Genomic DNA, 16,019 nt, shown 5'->3' with positions numbered 1-16,019 from the left:
CTGGCTGGCCTTCTTGGTCAACAAGAAGCATGAGGACTCCTGGTGGGTGGGTGGATGGGTGAAATTCATCAGGACGACGGGTCGCGGCGGCCCCCCCCCCCCCCCTCTCTTCTTCTCCGCCCATATTGCAAGCTGCGCCCCCCCCCCCCCCCAGCAGCTGGTGAGTGAAGCCAATCGAAAGCTGGCCGCCCTGGTGGTTCCGACCTCTGGGTCCCGAGCCGCCGGGGTCCGTCCGTGTCTTGGCCGCCGTCTGCTCCGTCGGTCTTGCTGTCCATCGTGTTTGCACGTGTCTGACTCTGTCTGCCCCGGAACCGACGCCGACTGACTTATTCCTCGCCGTTGCGTCCCCCGACCATGGAAAGGCCCGCCGGTCGAGAGTGAGGGCGTCAAACCTCCAATCGGCAGCCGGGTAGGCCTCTGGAACAGGGCCGAACGCGGATTGTCGCTCTCTCTTCCCAGGCAACAGGGGCTGTGCTGTGCTGCGCTGTGTCTCTAGGTAAGTAAATTGTAGGCTTGCTACCATGGTGCGTCCCCCCTTTTCGCCGCGTCGGCGGATCCTCTGTTGGCCAGCAGCGCATCAACGAAATGCCCAAGTGCGGAGCGATAAGCATGGACATGCGAGTGCTGCGTCAAGCCCAGGTCCCCGTTCTCGTCTGTCTGTCTGCATAAGGGCTCTCCACTGCCCGTCACCAAGGTTGCTTGTGAAGGTGATGCGCATGTGGCTGCGCCGGCGGCGACCGTGCCTGTTGTGGCCGTTCTCGTCGTGCAGGGCCACCTCGGAACTGGCGTGTCTCGATGCGCGACGCCCCCCCCCCCACGTTTCCCCGATGACCCATGTTACTCACCTCGCTGTGTCCCCTGTACTCTGTACTTGACCTTCTCCTCGGTCAGCACGTTGACGCTGGGGCACACCACCGTCGTCTGGCGCCGAGGCTGCCCCACGATGCGTCCGCAACGAAAATCGAGAGGCCTCTTTCGCTCTCTGCCCAGTCCCGGATTCCGTCATGGCTTGATTGATGAAGACAGGCGATCATGACCGCAGCCCTTGGTTCGCGTGACTGGCCGGCCTCGTCCTCGGCTACCCCCCCCCCCCAAGATCCTGCGTTGGCCGTTCCAAAGTACCAGCTACGTCTCGCCAGAACAAGGGGCTGCCCGCCCCCTCTTCATTCCCTGTCCTGCCCCTCCACATGTCCACGCGGGTCGCTTGGCGGGGTCGTCCGTGGTCCGGGCAAACGTGGGTGGCGCCCTCCAGTTTGTGCCGGGGACGGGGCCGACGGCTGCGAGAAGGGGAGGGAGGCGCGAAATCGGGGTGCACGCGCCCGTGTTCCGTCTGCGTCGACCCGCGCCATGGGCTGTCATGTCAGTCCGTCTGGCGTTGCGAGATGTGGCTCGATGTCGAGGTTGAGGGAGAATTGGCCCTGTCAACGCGCCTCCGATTTGTTGTGATGATATCGTGCGGTACTTCGTGCATGCTGTACCATTTACCTACCTCTAGTACAGTACTACCTAGTAATGCTTCGTACTGGGCGGGTAGAGCAGCCCTACGCACGCAGGTACCTGGAGTACCTTGCCTTGCTTCGACGTACCTCAATGACGGGAGGGTTCACTGGGGCTTTCATTGGAAAGGGTACCTAGGTAGGAAATGGCACTCATGTAGCTTGCTTGGTAGTATACCTGGTAAGACAGTTCCCTTCCCTCAGGTAATAAGGCGATGACTGATAGCAGGGCGGCCTCACTCGGCCTCTGCATCGTGCCGCGGGGAGGACGTGCCGGCGAGTGCGGGTGCGGCGGCCCTTGGTCGGCAAGTGTGCGACTTTCACCTGCTATTCGGGGCCGCAGCGAGGGCGGCCAAGCTGGATGGGCGAAGGTGGCCCGCGGCCCGGCGACGCGACGGTCCCCTCGCCCCTCCCCACAAACCCAAGCAAGTACCTTTCCCTACCTACCACCTACCGTACCCTAGGTAGCTCCCGGACCTAACATTTGCCGCCGCGCCGTGTTGTCGGGAGGTAGCGATAGGAACCTAGGAGCGAGTTTTGTCGTGTATTGCGTCTTGCTTGCCCCTTCCATTTGTCGTAGCATTTACGTAAGGTACAACATGCTGGCAAGGTACGAAGTACAGTATACCTCAAGTACTAAGCGATTCGGTAACTATGGCACTACCTAGGTCACGGAAGGAAGGACCTTCCTCGAGTCGCCCGCCTTGGCTCCCGTTCCTGCCTGCGTGCTTGGCCGCTGCCTGCCTCTCCCGTCGCTTCCCGTTCAATCGGCGGCACCATCTTGAGCAGGTGCAGCAGCTGGGGCAAGGCAGGGCAGGGCAGATCCGGCTGGGCCACGCCTCTTATTTGCTGGTTACTGGCCTGACCGGGTGCCGTCGATGCAGGCTCGACGGGACCTGTACGGCAAGGCACTTTCCCGTAGTGTGCATGCAAGTCGATACAGCCCAAGACATGACTACCAACTCGAGGTACCAAGGTACAGTGCCTTGCGTGCTGTGCAGTGCTGCATTGCGGTAATAGGGCGCCGGTAACTGCTACATTACGCCTAGTAGGTGGAGGTGCTGTCTGTCTGTCTCTCGGCATAGAAGGAAGGGTTTCCACCTTCTTTACTGTTTGTTACCTTACCTTGCCATTCTTCCACGCAAATGGTATACTTATTTACTCGCTGCTTGTACAGCGAAAAGGCCTTTGCTCACCCACCCGCCGCCGTCCATCACAAAGTTTGGTAGGTTCCCTCGTGCCAGCTCGGGCAGAGAACCCCTCCCTAGGCTCTCTTCTGGTGTCGACAAGCAGCTGCCCGGTGAGTTCGTTAGTGGTTCGGTTCCATCCCCAACCGCGGAGCCGCACGCACTCACTCGGGCTTGGGCGACCCCAAATATATCGCACACCTCGCCCACATCACCCACCTCGCTCGCTCGCCCACACCTGGCCTCCCGCCGCCTGCCTTTTTTTTCCTTCCCGCCCTCGGCTCTCCTCCTCCATCTCCCCTCTCCTGCCGGACGGTGCGCATCATCTCGGCCCTCACCCTCTCTTTCTCGCCCGCCTGTTTTGTCTTTTCGCGCGCGCGCCTGGCCCACCAGAGGCACCATCACGACTACATCACGCGGCAGCCGCCAGAACCCACGCGCGATACATACGTTACCTACCTTAGTAGTACAGCACCAGCACGCCTCCGCACATACAAAGGTATATCCTCGGTCGCGAGAGCCGCATTCCCTGCGGTAGCCGGGCCTGGCCTCCGCTCCTCGGTTTCCTCCACCCCGCGTTTCTCGCTCGCTTTCCCCGTTGACCGACTGAGCAACTGACGGTAACCCACCCACCCGACACTTTTTGCGCCGTCCCGGTCGCGAGCGCGCGCTTGCTCCAGCCTGCAGCCTCCAGCCTCCAGCAATCCCCCCTCCAGCGCTGCAGCAGTGCGCCCGGCGACACAAGCCGCCTCCTCGTCCATCTCGGTGTCTTCTTGTCTTGCGGGCGCCCGCAACTTTGGGGCTCTGTCCCCCCATCGTCCCCGTGCCACCGCCGTCGCCCGACCATCGGCACAGCTGCGGAGCGGCCTGCCTGCGCCTGCAGCTGACCCGTCTGTCGCGCTTGTCGCGCCTGTCGCAGTCGCTGCGCTGATAGTTGTGCCTTTGATCGCCATCCTACCCGCGCTCCTTTTGCCTCCCCGCCGATGATGCGCTCCTGACCCCCCCGTCGTCGGCCAACGTCTCTCCCCTTCCGCTCCCCCCCCGATTTGCGCCTTCTTCCACTTCGAACCTCACCTCGCGCGGTCATGGATCCCGTCCACAGCCTGGCCGAGGCTGCCCTCAACTCGGCCCCGCCGGCTCATCAAGAGGCGCTTCATCATCCTAGCGACGCCTCGGCTCCGGTCCCGGCTCCGGCTGCTTCTCCCGCCCCGGGACACGCCCGCTCGCAGCAACAGACCACCTCCGGACTCGCCTCGTCCCTGTCTCCAGCCGTCTCGCCCACTTCCATGCCCAGGCCAGATGATACGCCCTCGCGGCTACCCATCTTTTCTCCCGCCAATTCAACCATGCACCTGCCGCATCCCGGCTCCCCCCCGCCGCGCAAGGACACTACCTCGTCCATCTCGACCCAGGCCACCACGGCCACCATGGCCTCCACGGAGACCAACAACACATCGTACAGTGCCGACACCTCCCCCAGCTTGCACCAGTCCATTTTCTCCGTCAAGGATGGGGCCGACGTCTCTAACACGCGCCGCACCAGCAGGAGACGCACCGGGCCCCTATCCCAACAGTCCAGGGAGCGGGCTGCCTTGATACGAAAGCTGGGCGCATGCGCCGACTGTCGTCGCCGGAGAGTTGCCGTAAGTCTTGCAAGCCCGCCCAACCAGACCGATTCCTGACTCATGCGCGTGCGCTGACACGGCTTGCCGCGGCTCGTTGCCTGCGTCTAGTGCCATCCCAGCCACCACAACTTGACGTGGGAGGATCTTGTCAGCAAGTTCCACAGGTCTCACAGCCCCAGCATCCAGGACATCGCCCCTTCTTTTGCTCCCGGCCGTGCTCTGAGTCCCACTGCCTCGCTGGGTGCTTCCCAGGTGGTCTACGCCGGCGACCCTCAAGATATGGAGGTGGACTCTGGCACACAATCTCATCATCAGCCCGGCAGACCCCCCTTGAGTGAGTCGCGGATCCGCACGCCGCTGCCTTCCGGCCCTCGCCTGGAAAAGTCTCTTTCGCTTCCGGGCATTGAGAGCCTCAAGAACGAGTTGCAGGGCAATGTGCCTCGCATGCTCTCCACGTCCAACCGCGGCCGCTACAACGCCGTCCAGGCTCTCTTGCTCTTCTGGCAAGATGACGATGACGCGACCACCGTCCAAGGCGCGGTCAAAGAATTGGCTGATGTCCTCGACAAATACTACCATTATACGTTTCAGATCCAGACCATACCATCCTCCTCCGACGGCTGCAAGAGCTCATGGAGATGGCTGTCGCGACAGCTCAACGAATTCGCTGAGGATCGCGACCAGCGCGACGTTTTGAAGATTGTCTATTATGCGGGGCATACGTACCTCGATGGCAACAGAGAGATGATTCTAGCCAGGTTGGCCACCCCACGACTCTCCCTTCTCGGCGGCAACGCGCCTAACTTGCAGCAGCTCCAGAGATGGTGTCAGGGCCTCCACCATCCGGTGGAACGGTATTCAGCAAATACTGGAGGAGGCTTGCTCCGACACGCTCATCATAATGGACGCCGCCTACTACCCATCCTCGAGAATGGTCCGACAAAAGGGGGTTTTGGAACTCATTGCCGCATCCGTCTCAGAGGAACACGTGACGGCGCTCGGACGGTGCGTCTTCACGCGGGCCCTCGTCGACCAACTCCGAACTCGAGCGACTCGATCGACACCGCTGTCTGCCGCAGAACTCCACTCTATTCTTCTCGCGGCCTATCCAAAGTTGATCCAAGACAGAAACCCTGAAAAGGAGATGTTGACGAGCTTCCCGGCCCCGTTACACACCATGATGTCGGGCAACTCACGACTGCCGTCAATATTTCTATGTCCGGTTTATCAGAGCAGCCCGCTCAGGAACAGTTTTTCGTACGAGAACAGCCCGCAGCTCCACCTCTCCATCAAGCTTCACGACGATAACGTCGACGTCGACAGTTGGAATGAGTGGCTGCGGCTAATGCCCGACGGCATCAAGGACGTCAAGGTCGACGGACCTTTTCGGACCTCTTTCAGGTAGCGCGGTGACACGCGCCTGGTGCCCTTTTTTTTTTTTCCTTCTCTCGACTCGGGCTGGTCGCGTAGCCGTTGTGCGCAAGATGTCCAAAAGTCACTACCAAGTGTACGACGTATGGTTGTTCGATTCTTCGTTTCATATTTGACTACCTGGACCGTCACGGCCCCGGGAGCTCTACTTAGGTTCGGTTTGATACAATGGCGGCTTGTGGGACGAGTACATGATCGAGCTGTACATGGCATTTTTGATTTACGTGAAGCGACTAGGATAGACTCGGTCGCGAACGAATGGATGCTGAGACGATTTCCTGTGTCTTGCTTTAGAGCTATAAAGCCGGAAACCGGGCGGCGATGCCGATGCTTCAGAGTCTGAGTCGGGTGTCGACGAGTACGAATGCGTCTCTCTTGGTGAGGGAGGCATCTAAGTACATAGGCTCTACCTCAAAAAGTAAAGAGACCACGATCGCAGTCCCCCGCCGCGCGATTTGCCGATCGGCGAAAGTCGACGATGGTCCTGGCCAAAAGGCCAAAGCCAGGACAGGACGTAACTAGACTGTGTGAGTTTAGGTGCTCGGGCTGTAACTACTAAGTGGCGGTGTTGTCCACGGCGGGCACGTTGATGAGTGGAGTCGAGGTGGTTGCCCAGCAACACTCCGACGCGGCCGCCCAACCACAACAAAACAAAGGCGCCCCGGTCATCCACCACCAGGGGGCAACTCCCCCGTTTTGGCTCGTCAACCTTCACGCGCGACAGACCACGATGTGAACATCGCACCAGCACTGCACGCCCGCCTTACTAACCGCATTTTGTGATTCCAATGGAGTCGCCGCCCAAGCGAATGACGCGCGCTCGCGCTGCGGCCAAGGCCTGCGAGTCGACGGCCAAGACGACCAAGATTGTCACAGCCGCCGCCAAAGCAAAGACGGCAGGGACCGCAACAGCGAGCACGAAAAGCACCACTGCCAAGCGCAAGACGAGGGCCGACGAGCATGACGATGATGCCGACCATGACGAGACTGTCACGCGGCGAGCCGTTCGGGGGCGGCCTCGCAAAGGCCCCGAGGCCAATGCCGCTGCGGATGACGCTTCTGCACCGGCGCCTGTCCGGGCAGCGCGCGGAAGGCCACCCAAGAAGCCATCCACCGAAACGTCCGACCGAGATCAGGCCAGCACTGCTACCGCTGTTGTTGCCACCGCGCCGAGACCTCGTGGCCGCCCCAGGAAGACACCCGCCGCTCAAAGCGGCGACGCCGCACCTGCCCCCGCAGCAGAGCCGGCAAAGAAGACGACCCGCGTCCGCGCCCCTACAGCCACCAAGCCAACCGTGAAGAAGACGGTCAAGTTCGAAGAGCCAGACAAGGAAAACATGGAGCCCGAGGTGGCAAAAGCCAGAGAGCCAACCACGGGCGGCATGCGCGGCAGGCCCGCGCGCCGAGGAGGAGCTACCGCTGCCCGTACCACGCGGGCCGCTGCTGCAACGACGGCCTCTGATGTTTCTCAGAAGAAGCCTCTTAGCCCGAAAAAGGTGACACAGATGCCCATGTCCAGGGACGACGACAGCTCAGAAGATGAGCTTGCCACGGACAAGGTGCGTACGCCTGTCAGGCACCTTACGAAGAGCCCCATGAAGCCAAAAACCACCACGGCTACTGTGCACATCAAGGGGCCAGAGCCCTCCGGTGATGGCCCCGATGCGGAAGTCCAAGGCAGTACGGTGACGCTCAACGCCTCGGCTCTGGGCGCATCACCACCACGACGGCCACCTTCGTCACCATTCAAGGACTCTCTCAAGTCCCCCGCCAAGAGGATAGGGACCGCCACTCTCCATGGATCTGCGCTGAAATCTACAAATCTTGGAGCCGGGCACCCAGGCCAGACACCCTCATTCAAGTCATCACTACTGCGCTCTGCTGCCAAGAGGCCGCAGTCGCCTATAAAGGGCCTCACTCTGCCACCTGCGACCACGGTGACGGGTCATCAGCCGCAATCAGCCATCAAGAAGACCATGTTTCAGTCACCCGCCAAACGCGCGCTGCCTGGCTTCAGGCCACCAACAGACACGCGGTCGCAGGAGGATGCCGCGCTGCTGGATTCGCCAAAGATGCAGCCTATTGTCATGGCGACCCCAACGCCCGCCACCAGACGCCGTCCCTCGGAGAAGCTGTTAGACGAAGATGAATGTCACGAAGAGCTGGAAGGCGACGACTGCGAAGCCGACCATGCTGGACATGCCAACGTGATGTTTTCCGGCCGCCTCTCCGCCGTGGTTCCTCGTCACGCAGACCCGAGTTTGGACGAGGAAGTCGACAACCGCGACGATGAGGACGAAGTTGATCAAATCGACTTCGTTGCCGAAGTGGCTGAGCCCGCCAGGCCCCTGTCACGCGACAAGGACATGCTATGGGCTTTCGAACATCTCACGGCGAAGCGAGTTGACGACCCCATGGCTTTGGATGAAATCGCCGCAGGCATGGAAGACTCAATGGAGCTTCCGCAGCGGCGCGAAGAGGAAGCGGAAGGACAGCAGACCCCGGAGGGAGACGACGAAAGGGGAGAAGCTCAGGAGCCACTCGCATCGGACAAGGCTACGAGCGCCAAGTATCAGTTGCGCCAGAAAGACCAGGATCCATGCTACGACATCAATTTCGAGTCGGACTCGGAGGGTGAGACAACTGTGTCGATCAAGGACCATCTCCCCACGCCGTCCAGGTCAGCGAAGGGTTCCCGGGACTCCCGCAGGTCCACCATGGGCCTCACCTCCCTGGCTGAACAGTTCGGCTCCTGGTCCGCGGCCAGTCCCATCAAGGCAGACCAGATCGCGGACGTAGCGTCGGCGGACGTCTACGAGGATCTTGACGGACATCAGGAGACGGCTGCGAGTGTCACGGGAGAACCAGAGCCTTCTGTCAAGAGTACGTTTTTCGAAGACGAAATGGCGGCTCATGTCGGCGAAGCACAGGCTGTAGTACCGCCCACGACTGCGAATAAGAGTCTCGATGACGGTGAGTCTGAGGAGCTTTGCATGGACAACATCATGATCACGGAGGAAGACGCCGCTCTCGCTCAGGAGGCGAACGATTTGTCAGTTTTGGAGCCGGACCGCGTTGAGCAAGCCGTCAACGGCGGTTCATTCGACGACAGCGTGTCCGAGGCGAGTCAAGAGTATGGAGACGAAAACGAGGTGCCTGTCGACCCGGCCCTTGAGAGCAATGCCCCTGCAGGTCCCGTCACTCCCATGCGGCCCCCGCAGCACAGGGCCTTTTTCACCACCACCAAGGTGCCCCTGAAGCCTGCGGACAACTCCACCCCAAGCCCGCTGAAGCAGCGCAGTATGAGCGCCTCACGCGCTAGTTCTAGGCGGCCTGCCGCCCTGCCTCGCAGCGCGACCGTCATCTCGTATTCGCCGACCAAGGAGAGGCGGCGGACTTCAGTGGCAGCAGCGAGCCCGTCCAAGGCGGACATGTGGTCGAGTATCGGCACGCCGGCTCGCACTCCGCGGCGGGACCTGGACCCGGCCCTCCTCCGAGGTGCCGTCGTCTTCGTCGACGTACATACGACCGAGGGCGCTGATGCAAGCGGCATATTCGTCGAGCTTCTGAGCCAGATGGGTGCCCGGTGCATCAAGTCGTGGCACTGGAACCCCAGCGGCGAGTCTTGCTCGTCAGCCAGGGTTGGAATCACGCACGTCGTCTACAAGGACGGGGGCAAGCGCACGCTCGAGAAGGTCCGCGAGTCTAACGGGATCGTGCACTGCGTCGGAGTGAGCTGGGTTCTCGAGTGAGTCATTGCACAGGCGGTTCTAGGCGGTCATGCCCTGCTAACACCGTGACCAGTTGTGAGCGCGAGAATAGGTGGCTCGACGAGGCGCCGTATTGCATCGACACGAGTCACATTCCTCGCGGTGGTGCCCGCCGCCGCAAGAGCATGGAGCCAAAGGCGCTGGCAAACCTCAACGGCACCATCGTGGGCGGTTCGTCGAGGACGTCGCACCCGCCCAACACACCCAAGAACCGACGCGACAGCTCCTTGTGGATGCACTCCCCGTCAGACCAGGATGGGCAGGAGGACCGCGACCACGATGACGACGACGACGACCTCGAGTGGTCGTGTGTCCTGTTGACGCCGGTGCCGAAGACGCCAGCACCAGAGGCCGTCGCCCGGTACGCCGCAGAGCTGCCAGAGACGCCGCAGGGCGACGACAGCGATGACGAAGCGGAGGAGCCGTCGCCAACGAGACAGGCCCATCTGACGCGCACGTGTCCGCCAAAGGCGAACCCGTATCGCGAGATGGGCGCGGGGATTCTCAGCAGAGACAAGGACGAGAACGTGCTGCAGAGGCTCATGGCCGCCAGGCGCAAGAGCCTGCAGTTTGCTCCCAAGATTGGCAGTCCGCTTTCCAAGACGTGGGAATAGGTCGGCGACCATGAGGTTGTGGGAAGGCGGACCCTCGTGCTCTCTATGTTGATTCTAGGGGTTTTCCTGGGACTGGATTGCCATGCCATGGGCGCGCTCTCACTCAGAAGACGGTTTGTGTGGATAATTGGTATTGGTACTGGCTGGATTCATGCACTTCGCGGCGTTGGGGCTGAGGATTGTAGAGTTTGTCTATTTGAGTACTTTCTCCCTCCGCACATAAATTGATGGCGAGATGAACATGGTTGATCGTCATGACTCAAAGTCTCAGTGGCATGATTGTGCTTTCGGGCGAGCCCCTCTATAGTTGCTTGTTCCTCCATCATGGACTCCTAGTTGGGCACATCTCCCAACATTTCGCCACCGTGTCTGGATTTTGATGTGCGAGAAGAGATGCAGGACTCCGAGATGGGACCGTGCTGGAGGCTGGCAGTCAGTCGTACCGCTGATGACCGCAACTCCCCATGACCAAAGCAAATGTGGCATATATGTCCGTGGCGGTTGGTCTCTGCTTCTCTTCCCATTTCCCGCTCAGCTAGGCCTGACGGGCCTCAAGAATCATGCGCGAGCGCGCACGCGCTTGCCACACGCCAAGAGCGCCGGCGGGATGCGGGGCATTGCTGCAGTGAGTCGTCGGCGAGCACGTTGACGGCAGAGGCTCGGTCGGCGGATCCGGGAAGGCGAGTCTCTCGTGGCCGGGGGGCTTTTTTTTTTACGACGCGACAAACGCAGACATTGCCTTTACAGCGTCCCCATCGTGGGCCTTGAGCAGCTCGGTGGCCTTGGGCTTGGTCAATTCGAGCTGGTCAACGACGAGGGCGACATCGGCGGCATCGACCTTGACGGCCCTTGCGGGGACGGCGGAGGACGAGGAGGCGGTGCTGGCGCCGGCGGTCGAGGACTTCTTCAGGGAGGAACCGCCGCTGGCACCGCCGCCGCTGAGGCTCTTGATGGCCTTGCTGACGGCATCATGGTCGACGTTTCTGGCCGAGGCGTCGTCGTTGGCGCTGCTGCTGCTGTTGGCGTCGAGGCTGGCGAGGGCCGAGGCGGCCTTGCGGTCTTCGGCCGACTTGGCGGTGGCAGAGGGGAGCTCGTCCTCGACGTCGCCGGTGGTGGCGCCCTCGACGACGGTGGGGGGTTGCTTGTCGGCCATGTTTGCTGCTGCTGCTGCTGCTGCTGCTGCTGCTGCCGCCGCCGCTAGGAGTGCGTGCGTGCGTGTGTGTGTGCGCGCGGGTGGCGAGGGGAGCGCAAGGTGTGCCTATCTGCGTGCGTCGTGCGTGGAGAATGGAGAGAGAGAGAGTTATTAGGAAGAAATGGCGGACATGGCAGCTCTGTTGCGCGGGGCTGCCGTGGCGGGGCTCGCGCGCGCTTTCTGGATAGACGGATGGACAAACGGTATTTTCTATTGCTGCTCTACTCTGCACTGCAATCGCGCTCAAATTCCCATTGCATTGTCTACTAGACCTACCAAGTAAGTACCTACTAACCTTGGTAGCTTGCTAACCTGCCAAGACAGATTGCCCCTTCCACGAATGGTTGCAGCACAGACAAGCGTAGTGATTGTGCACGGCAGCAGCACCTTGGTTGGGTGGGTTAGGTAGAGCCTGAGCCTGGGCGGCCCATGTCGCCGTCGACGAGAGGCGATGAATAAATAAATAAGATGGGACTCGTGTCCAACAATACAGTACATCATGTACCCGCGAATCGGCAATGGGGTAACTACCTACCTAGATCCTGTCCTTGATTTGTTGTTGACCTTGCTTGGCTCAAAGGAAAAAGTGGAAGAGCGAGCACTCACTGCGATGCTCTGCCGGCCGGCAGACAAAAAGCAGTCTTTGGCTATCACCAATTACTTGCAGGAGAGTGTCGACGGCAATTTCGTCGCCCCCGGCACACGGCACTTGGTTGGTGGTGCGCTGGGCTGAACTCGGCAGGAGCCACAGAAAAGTTTCGTGACTCACGGCCATCTTCTCTCACTTCATTCATTCTCATTATTATCATACAATAACTACGGTGCCGTAGCTTTGGGTACTCACCGACCACGACACACCTTGGAAGCAGGTGCATGCATTCTCATCCCCCTCCATCCCTACCATTCAGCCAAATCGAGTGCTGAGCCGCCGGCATTCGCACGCACATACTTCACCTCGCCATCTCTCTCTCTCTCTCTCTCTCTCTCTCTCTCTCTCTCTCTCTCTCTCTCTCTCTCTCTCTCTCTCTCTCTCTCTCTCTCTCTCTCTCTCCCTCTCTCCGCCGTCTCTACCTCCCTCGAGACGGACGGCAAGGATACACACCAAAACACACATCATGGCGTCGCAACAGCAGCAATCGTCGTCGTCGGCGTCACCGTCACCGAGCTGGAGCCCCGCATCCTGGCGCTCCAAGCCCATCAAGCAGTCCCCCGCCTACCCCGACCACGAGAAGCTCGCCAGCGCCGTCGGAGAGCTCTCTCGCCTGCCGCCCCTCGTCCACCCCAACGAGATCCTCGCCCTCAAGGCCCACCTGCGCGATGTCGCCCACGGCAAGGCCTTCCTGCTCCAGGGCGGCGACTGCGCCGAGCTCTTCGACTACTGCCAGCAGGACGCCATCGAGTCCAAGATCAAGCTGCTGCTGCAGATGAGCGTCGTCCTCATCTGGGGCACCAACAAGCGCGTCGTTCGCATCGGCCGCATGGCCGGCCAGTACGCCAAGCCGCGCTCCAGCCCGACTGAGATCGTCGACGGCCGCGAGATTCCCAGCTTCCGCGGCGACATTCTCAACGGCTACCACGTCGACGAGCGCGACATTGACCCCAACCGACTCCTCAAGTGAGTTGCCCCCCCTCCCCCTCCCCCTCCCTCTCCCTCTCCCTTCCTGCCGCCGCTGACCCTAGACAAAAAGGGCTTACCATCACTCCGGAGCCACCCTCAACTACATCCGCGCCGCCATCGCCTCTGGCATCGCTGACCTTCACCGGCCCCTCGACTGGGGCCTCGGCCACGTCAAGGACCCTGTCCTCAAGGAAAAGTACTCCGCCATCGCCCACAGCATCCAGCAGACCCTCCGCTTTCTCCAGGTCATCAATGCCCGTCCCGGCGAGCTCGAGACCGTCGAGTTCTTCACCAGTCACGAGGGCCTCTTGCTCGAGTACGAGCAGCCCTTGACCAGGTTGCTCGAGAAGCCCCTCAAGGGTCGCGCCCCGCCGCCTACCAGCAGAACGCCCTCTCCGACTCCGCCGCCGCCAGCCGATGCCGACGAGGACTCGTCGGATGCTAAACAGGAGTACTATGACACTTCGGCCCACTTCATCTGGATAGGAGACCGCACGCGCCAGCTCGACCACGCCCATGTCGAGTTCTTCCGTGGCATTGCTAATCCCATCGGCATCAAGGTCGGCCCCACGACGCCCACCTCCGACTTGCTCGACCTCCTGCGTACCCTCAACCCCAGCTGCGAGCCGGGCAAAATCACCCTCATCACCCGCTACGGCGCAAACAAGGTCGCCGAGCTGCTCCCCCAGCACATCCGCGCCGTGGAGGATTCCGAGTACCGCCGCTGTGTCGTCTGGCAGTGCGACCCCATGCACGGCAACACCCTCTCCACGCCCTCGGGCATCAAGACGCGGCGCTTCAATGACATCTACCGCGAGCTGCAGGAGTCGCTGCGCATCCATAAGGAGCAAGGTAGCTACCTCGGTGGCGTCCACCTGGAGCTCACGGGCGATGCCGTCACCGAGTGCCTGGGCGGCAGCGAGGGCCTGGACGAGGACGACCTGTCGACCAATTACACGTCCTTCTGCGACCCCCGCCTGAACGAGAAGCAGGCCCTCGAGCTGGCGTTCCTCGTCGCAGACCATTTCTCCCGCGAACAAAAGCACGGTTCCGCTTAGGACAGGAAGGCGAATTGAGGGTGAAAATAAAGGATGGTCTTTAGCAGTGGCCTTCCCGGATTGAGGGAATCTGGGACGGTCATGGCGCCCTTTTTTTTTTGTATATACATATATATGTTCGTATCCTGGGACAAAAAGGTTTAGCTCGCTTGAGACGAGGCGAGTATGTAGTGGAAGAGGACAAAAGCAGCTACATCACAGAGCATGGGCCCAACTTCCTAAAGAAACTGGCAATATCACAGCCCTTGGCGGCAATTCTGGCTTGTTTATTTGCGTCTCAAATCGCCGTGGTATGCTTATCAGCGTCTAATATTCCACTACTGATCTGTTGGCTCCGCGCTCTTGCGACAAACATCACCCAGCGTCACATTGGGCCGAGCGCTCGAGACAGAAACTTGTTACACTCTTTTGTCATCTGGATCCACTACATCTAGGAGAGGAAGATGGTCTGGGCGCCTTCGAAAGCATCGCCCTTGTCCAGCTTCTGCCACCCCTGGACGCTGCCGGCCTCGACGCAAGCCATGTTGCGGAACCCGTCCTTGGGTGTAAAGTCGCCCATGCCGGCGGCTTTTTCGGTCCATGGGTTCCAGACCACCACCTGGTCGAGGTTGTCGCGGACTATGCGGAACCGCGGGCGGCCGCCGTCCGAGATGACAACGGGGTGCTTGGGGCCCTTGGCCGGCGTGTACACGCGGTCCGTCTCGCCCGAGAACCTGACGGCTGCGGAGCCTTCTGTCTTGGCCTTGGCGCCATCGACCTTGTCTGTGTAGGGAGAGTTCTCGAGGCCGCTGACCTCGACCGAATTAATGTCCTTGCGACACATGTTAGCGCGGGGACGACACGGCGGGGGAGGGGGGCTCTGCGATCTCCGCGAGATTGTAAGAGCCTTTATGTGCGTACATTGATCCTAAAGTACGTATGGAGCAAAGTTTGAATCTCGAACGGCTCGTCGCCGTCGTTGCTGATGACAAGCGTCGTGTTGAGGCTCTCACGATCGAGCGTCACGCTGTACAGCAGGCCGAATTGATAAGGCCACAGCGTGCGCGTGGCTTCGTCCAGGTTCTCAGGCGAAAGACCAAAGTCGAGCTTGACGCTGGAGCTTGAGGAGCCCTCGCTCGTGGACTTGCCGAGAAACTCCCATCGGGCGGTGCGGGCGAAGCCGTGCTGGGGTAGCTCGGACGTCGGTGCGTGGTCTGGGTCCGGCGGGCCGAAGGCCTAGATGCAATGACAAATCCATGTTAGCGGTTTGCCTAACAAGCTGTCGCAAGTAACTGCGCAGGGCCAGGCTCTCCGAATGATCGGGCACGCACGGGAAAGACCAGCGGGATGCCTCCTCGAACACCCTTGGTGCCGTCAAGCTTGGTGTTCTCGCTGAGCCACAGCTTCTCGTCACCAGAGGCGTCCTTCCAGCTCAGCACCGTGGCACCAAACAGCAACACCTCGACACTCTCGCCGGTGGGCAGCGTGGCCGTGACGCGCGAGTTACCGTGCGAGATGTTGACTTGGGCTTGGGGCGGAAGGCCCGGCGTCGCGGTGAGCGCCGAGGGCTTGTTTGGTCTGTCCACCATTTTGGTTGGTCGTCTTGTTGCGTCGCGCAGGAGGCCCGGTTTCGACGGAAGGCAAAGGCGGTCGGTCGGGCGGGTGCACGTCGCAAGCCACAGAAGGACAATCGGAGCGGTGACGCGCGACAGGAAGAGGGGCGGGGTGGGTGAGTGGCGGACAGGTCGCTAGAAAGAGGCCAGAGCTCAAGCTCGCCGTAGCAGATGCGAGTTGCGCGCGAGGTCGGCGGCTTGCGATGCTCGATGGATGAACAGAAAACGGGATGGAGGAGAATGAGGCGGATTTGGACAGAGTGGGATGGGGGGAACGAAAGGTTCCGTCTCGTGGAGGAGGCGAGGTTGCCGAAGGTGTGAAGCAGCAGGCAGGTACGTACGGGATTGGCGGGGTAGCTCGCCGTGGAATGAGGGGCAGGGGCAGGGCCAAAGGGCCGCAGGGGCAGGGGCGGCGGCAGCAGGACAGGAGCTGCTA

At 61.0% G+C, this 16,019-nt stretch overlaps 5 protein-coding genes across 5 annotated transcripts; 3 read left to right on the top strand and 2 right to left on the bottom strand.

The window, feature by feature from the left end:
* Positions 1-2,554: 2,554 nt before the first annotated feature.
* On the top strand, positions 2,555-6,200 carry JDV02_009476 (uncharacterized protein). Its single transcript, XM_047991141.1, has 4 exons — positions 2,555-2,607; positions 2,674-4,326; positions 4,417-5,066; positions 5,122-6,200. Exons 2-4 carry the CDS (start codon positions 3,769-3,771, stop codon positions 5,711-5,713), a joined length of 1,800 nt encoding a protein of 599 aa, XP_047847151.1. The 5' UTR covers positions 2,555-2,607; positions 2,674-3,768; the 3' UTR covers positions 5,714-6,200.
* Positions 6,201-6,425: 225 nt separating this feature from the next.
* JDV02_009475 (uncharacterized protein) lies at positions 6,426-10,371 on the top strand. The gene is made up of 2 exons (XM_047991140.1): positions 6,426-9,487; positions 9,544-10,371. The coding sequence occupies exons 1-2, from the start codon at positions 6,528-6,530 to the stop codon at positions 10,121-10,123; spliced, it is 3,540 nt and encodes a 1,179-aa protein (XP_047847150.1). The 5' UTR covers positions 6,426-6,527; the 3' UTR covers positions 10,124-10,371.
* Positions 10,372-10,835: 464 nt separating this feature from the next.
* Positions 10,836-11,276, bottom strand: JDV02_009474 (uncharacterized protein; the record flags this gene model as incomplete). Its single annotated transcript, XM_047991139.1, has 1 exon — positions 10,836-11,276. One exon carries the CDS (start codon positions 11,274-11,276, stop codon positions 10,836-10,838), a length of 441 nt encoding a protein of 146 aa, XP_047847149.1.
* A 1,154-nt stretch (positions 11,277-12,430) lies between these two features.
* On the top strand, positions 12,431-13,991 carry ARO8_2 (3-deoxy-7-phosphoheptulonate synthase; the record flags this gene model as incomplete). The annotated part of the gene is made up of 2 exons (XM_047991138.1): positions 12,431-12,930; positions 13,004-13,991. 2 exons carry the CDS (start codon positions 12,431-12,433, stop codon positions 13,989-13,991), a joined length of 1,488 nt encoding a protein of 495 aa, XP_047847148.1.
* A 124-nt stretch (positions 13,992-14,115) lies between these two features.
* JDV02_009472 (Glucose-6-phosphate 1-epimerase) lies at positions 14,116-15,888 on the bottom strand. The gene is made up of 3 exons (XM_047991137.1): positions 15,302-15,888; positions 14,892-15,206; positions 14,116-14,802 (listed from the first exon to the last, which is right to left on the bottom strand). The coding sequence occupies exons 1-3, from the start codon at positions 15,557-15,559 to the stop codon at positions 14,422-14,424; spliced, it is 954 nt and encodes a 317-aa protein (XP_047847147.1). The 5' UTR covers positions 15,560-15,888; the 3' UTR covers positions 14,116-14,421.
* Between the last annotated feature and the right edge of the window lie 131 nt (positions 15,889-16,019).

Source organism: Purpureocillium takamizusanense, chromosome 9 (genome assembly GCF_022605165.1).
Source record: "Purpureocillium takamizusanense chromosome 9, complete sequence".
NCBI lineage: Eukaryota > Fungi > Ascomycota > Sordariomycetes > Hypocreales > Ophiocordycipitaceae > Purpureocillium > Purpureocillium takamizusanense.
The sequence above is the reverse complement of the archived record's forward strand: the minus strand, read 5'-3'. Positions and strand labels throughout refer to the sequence as shown.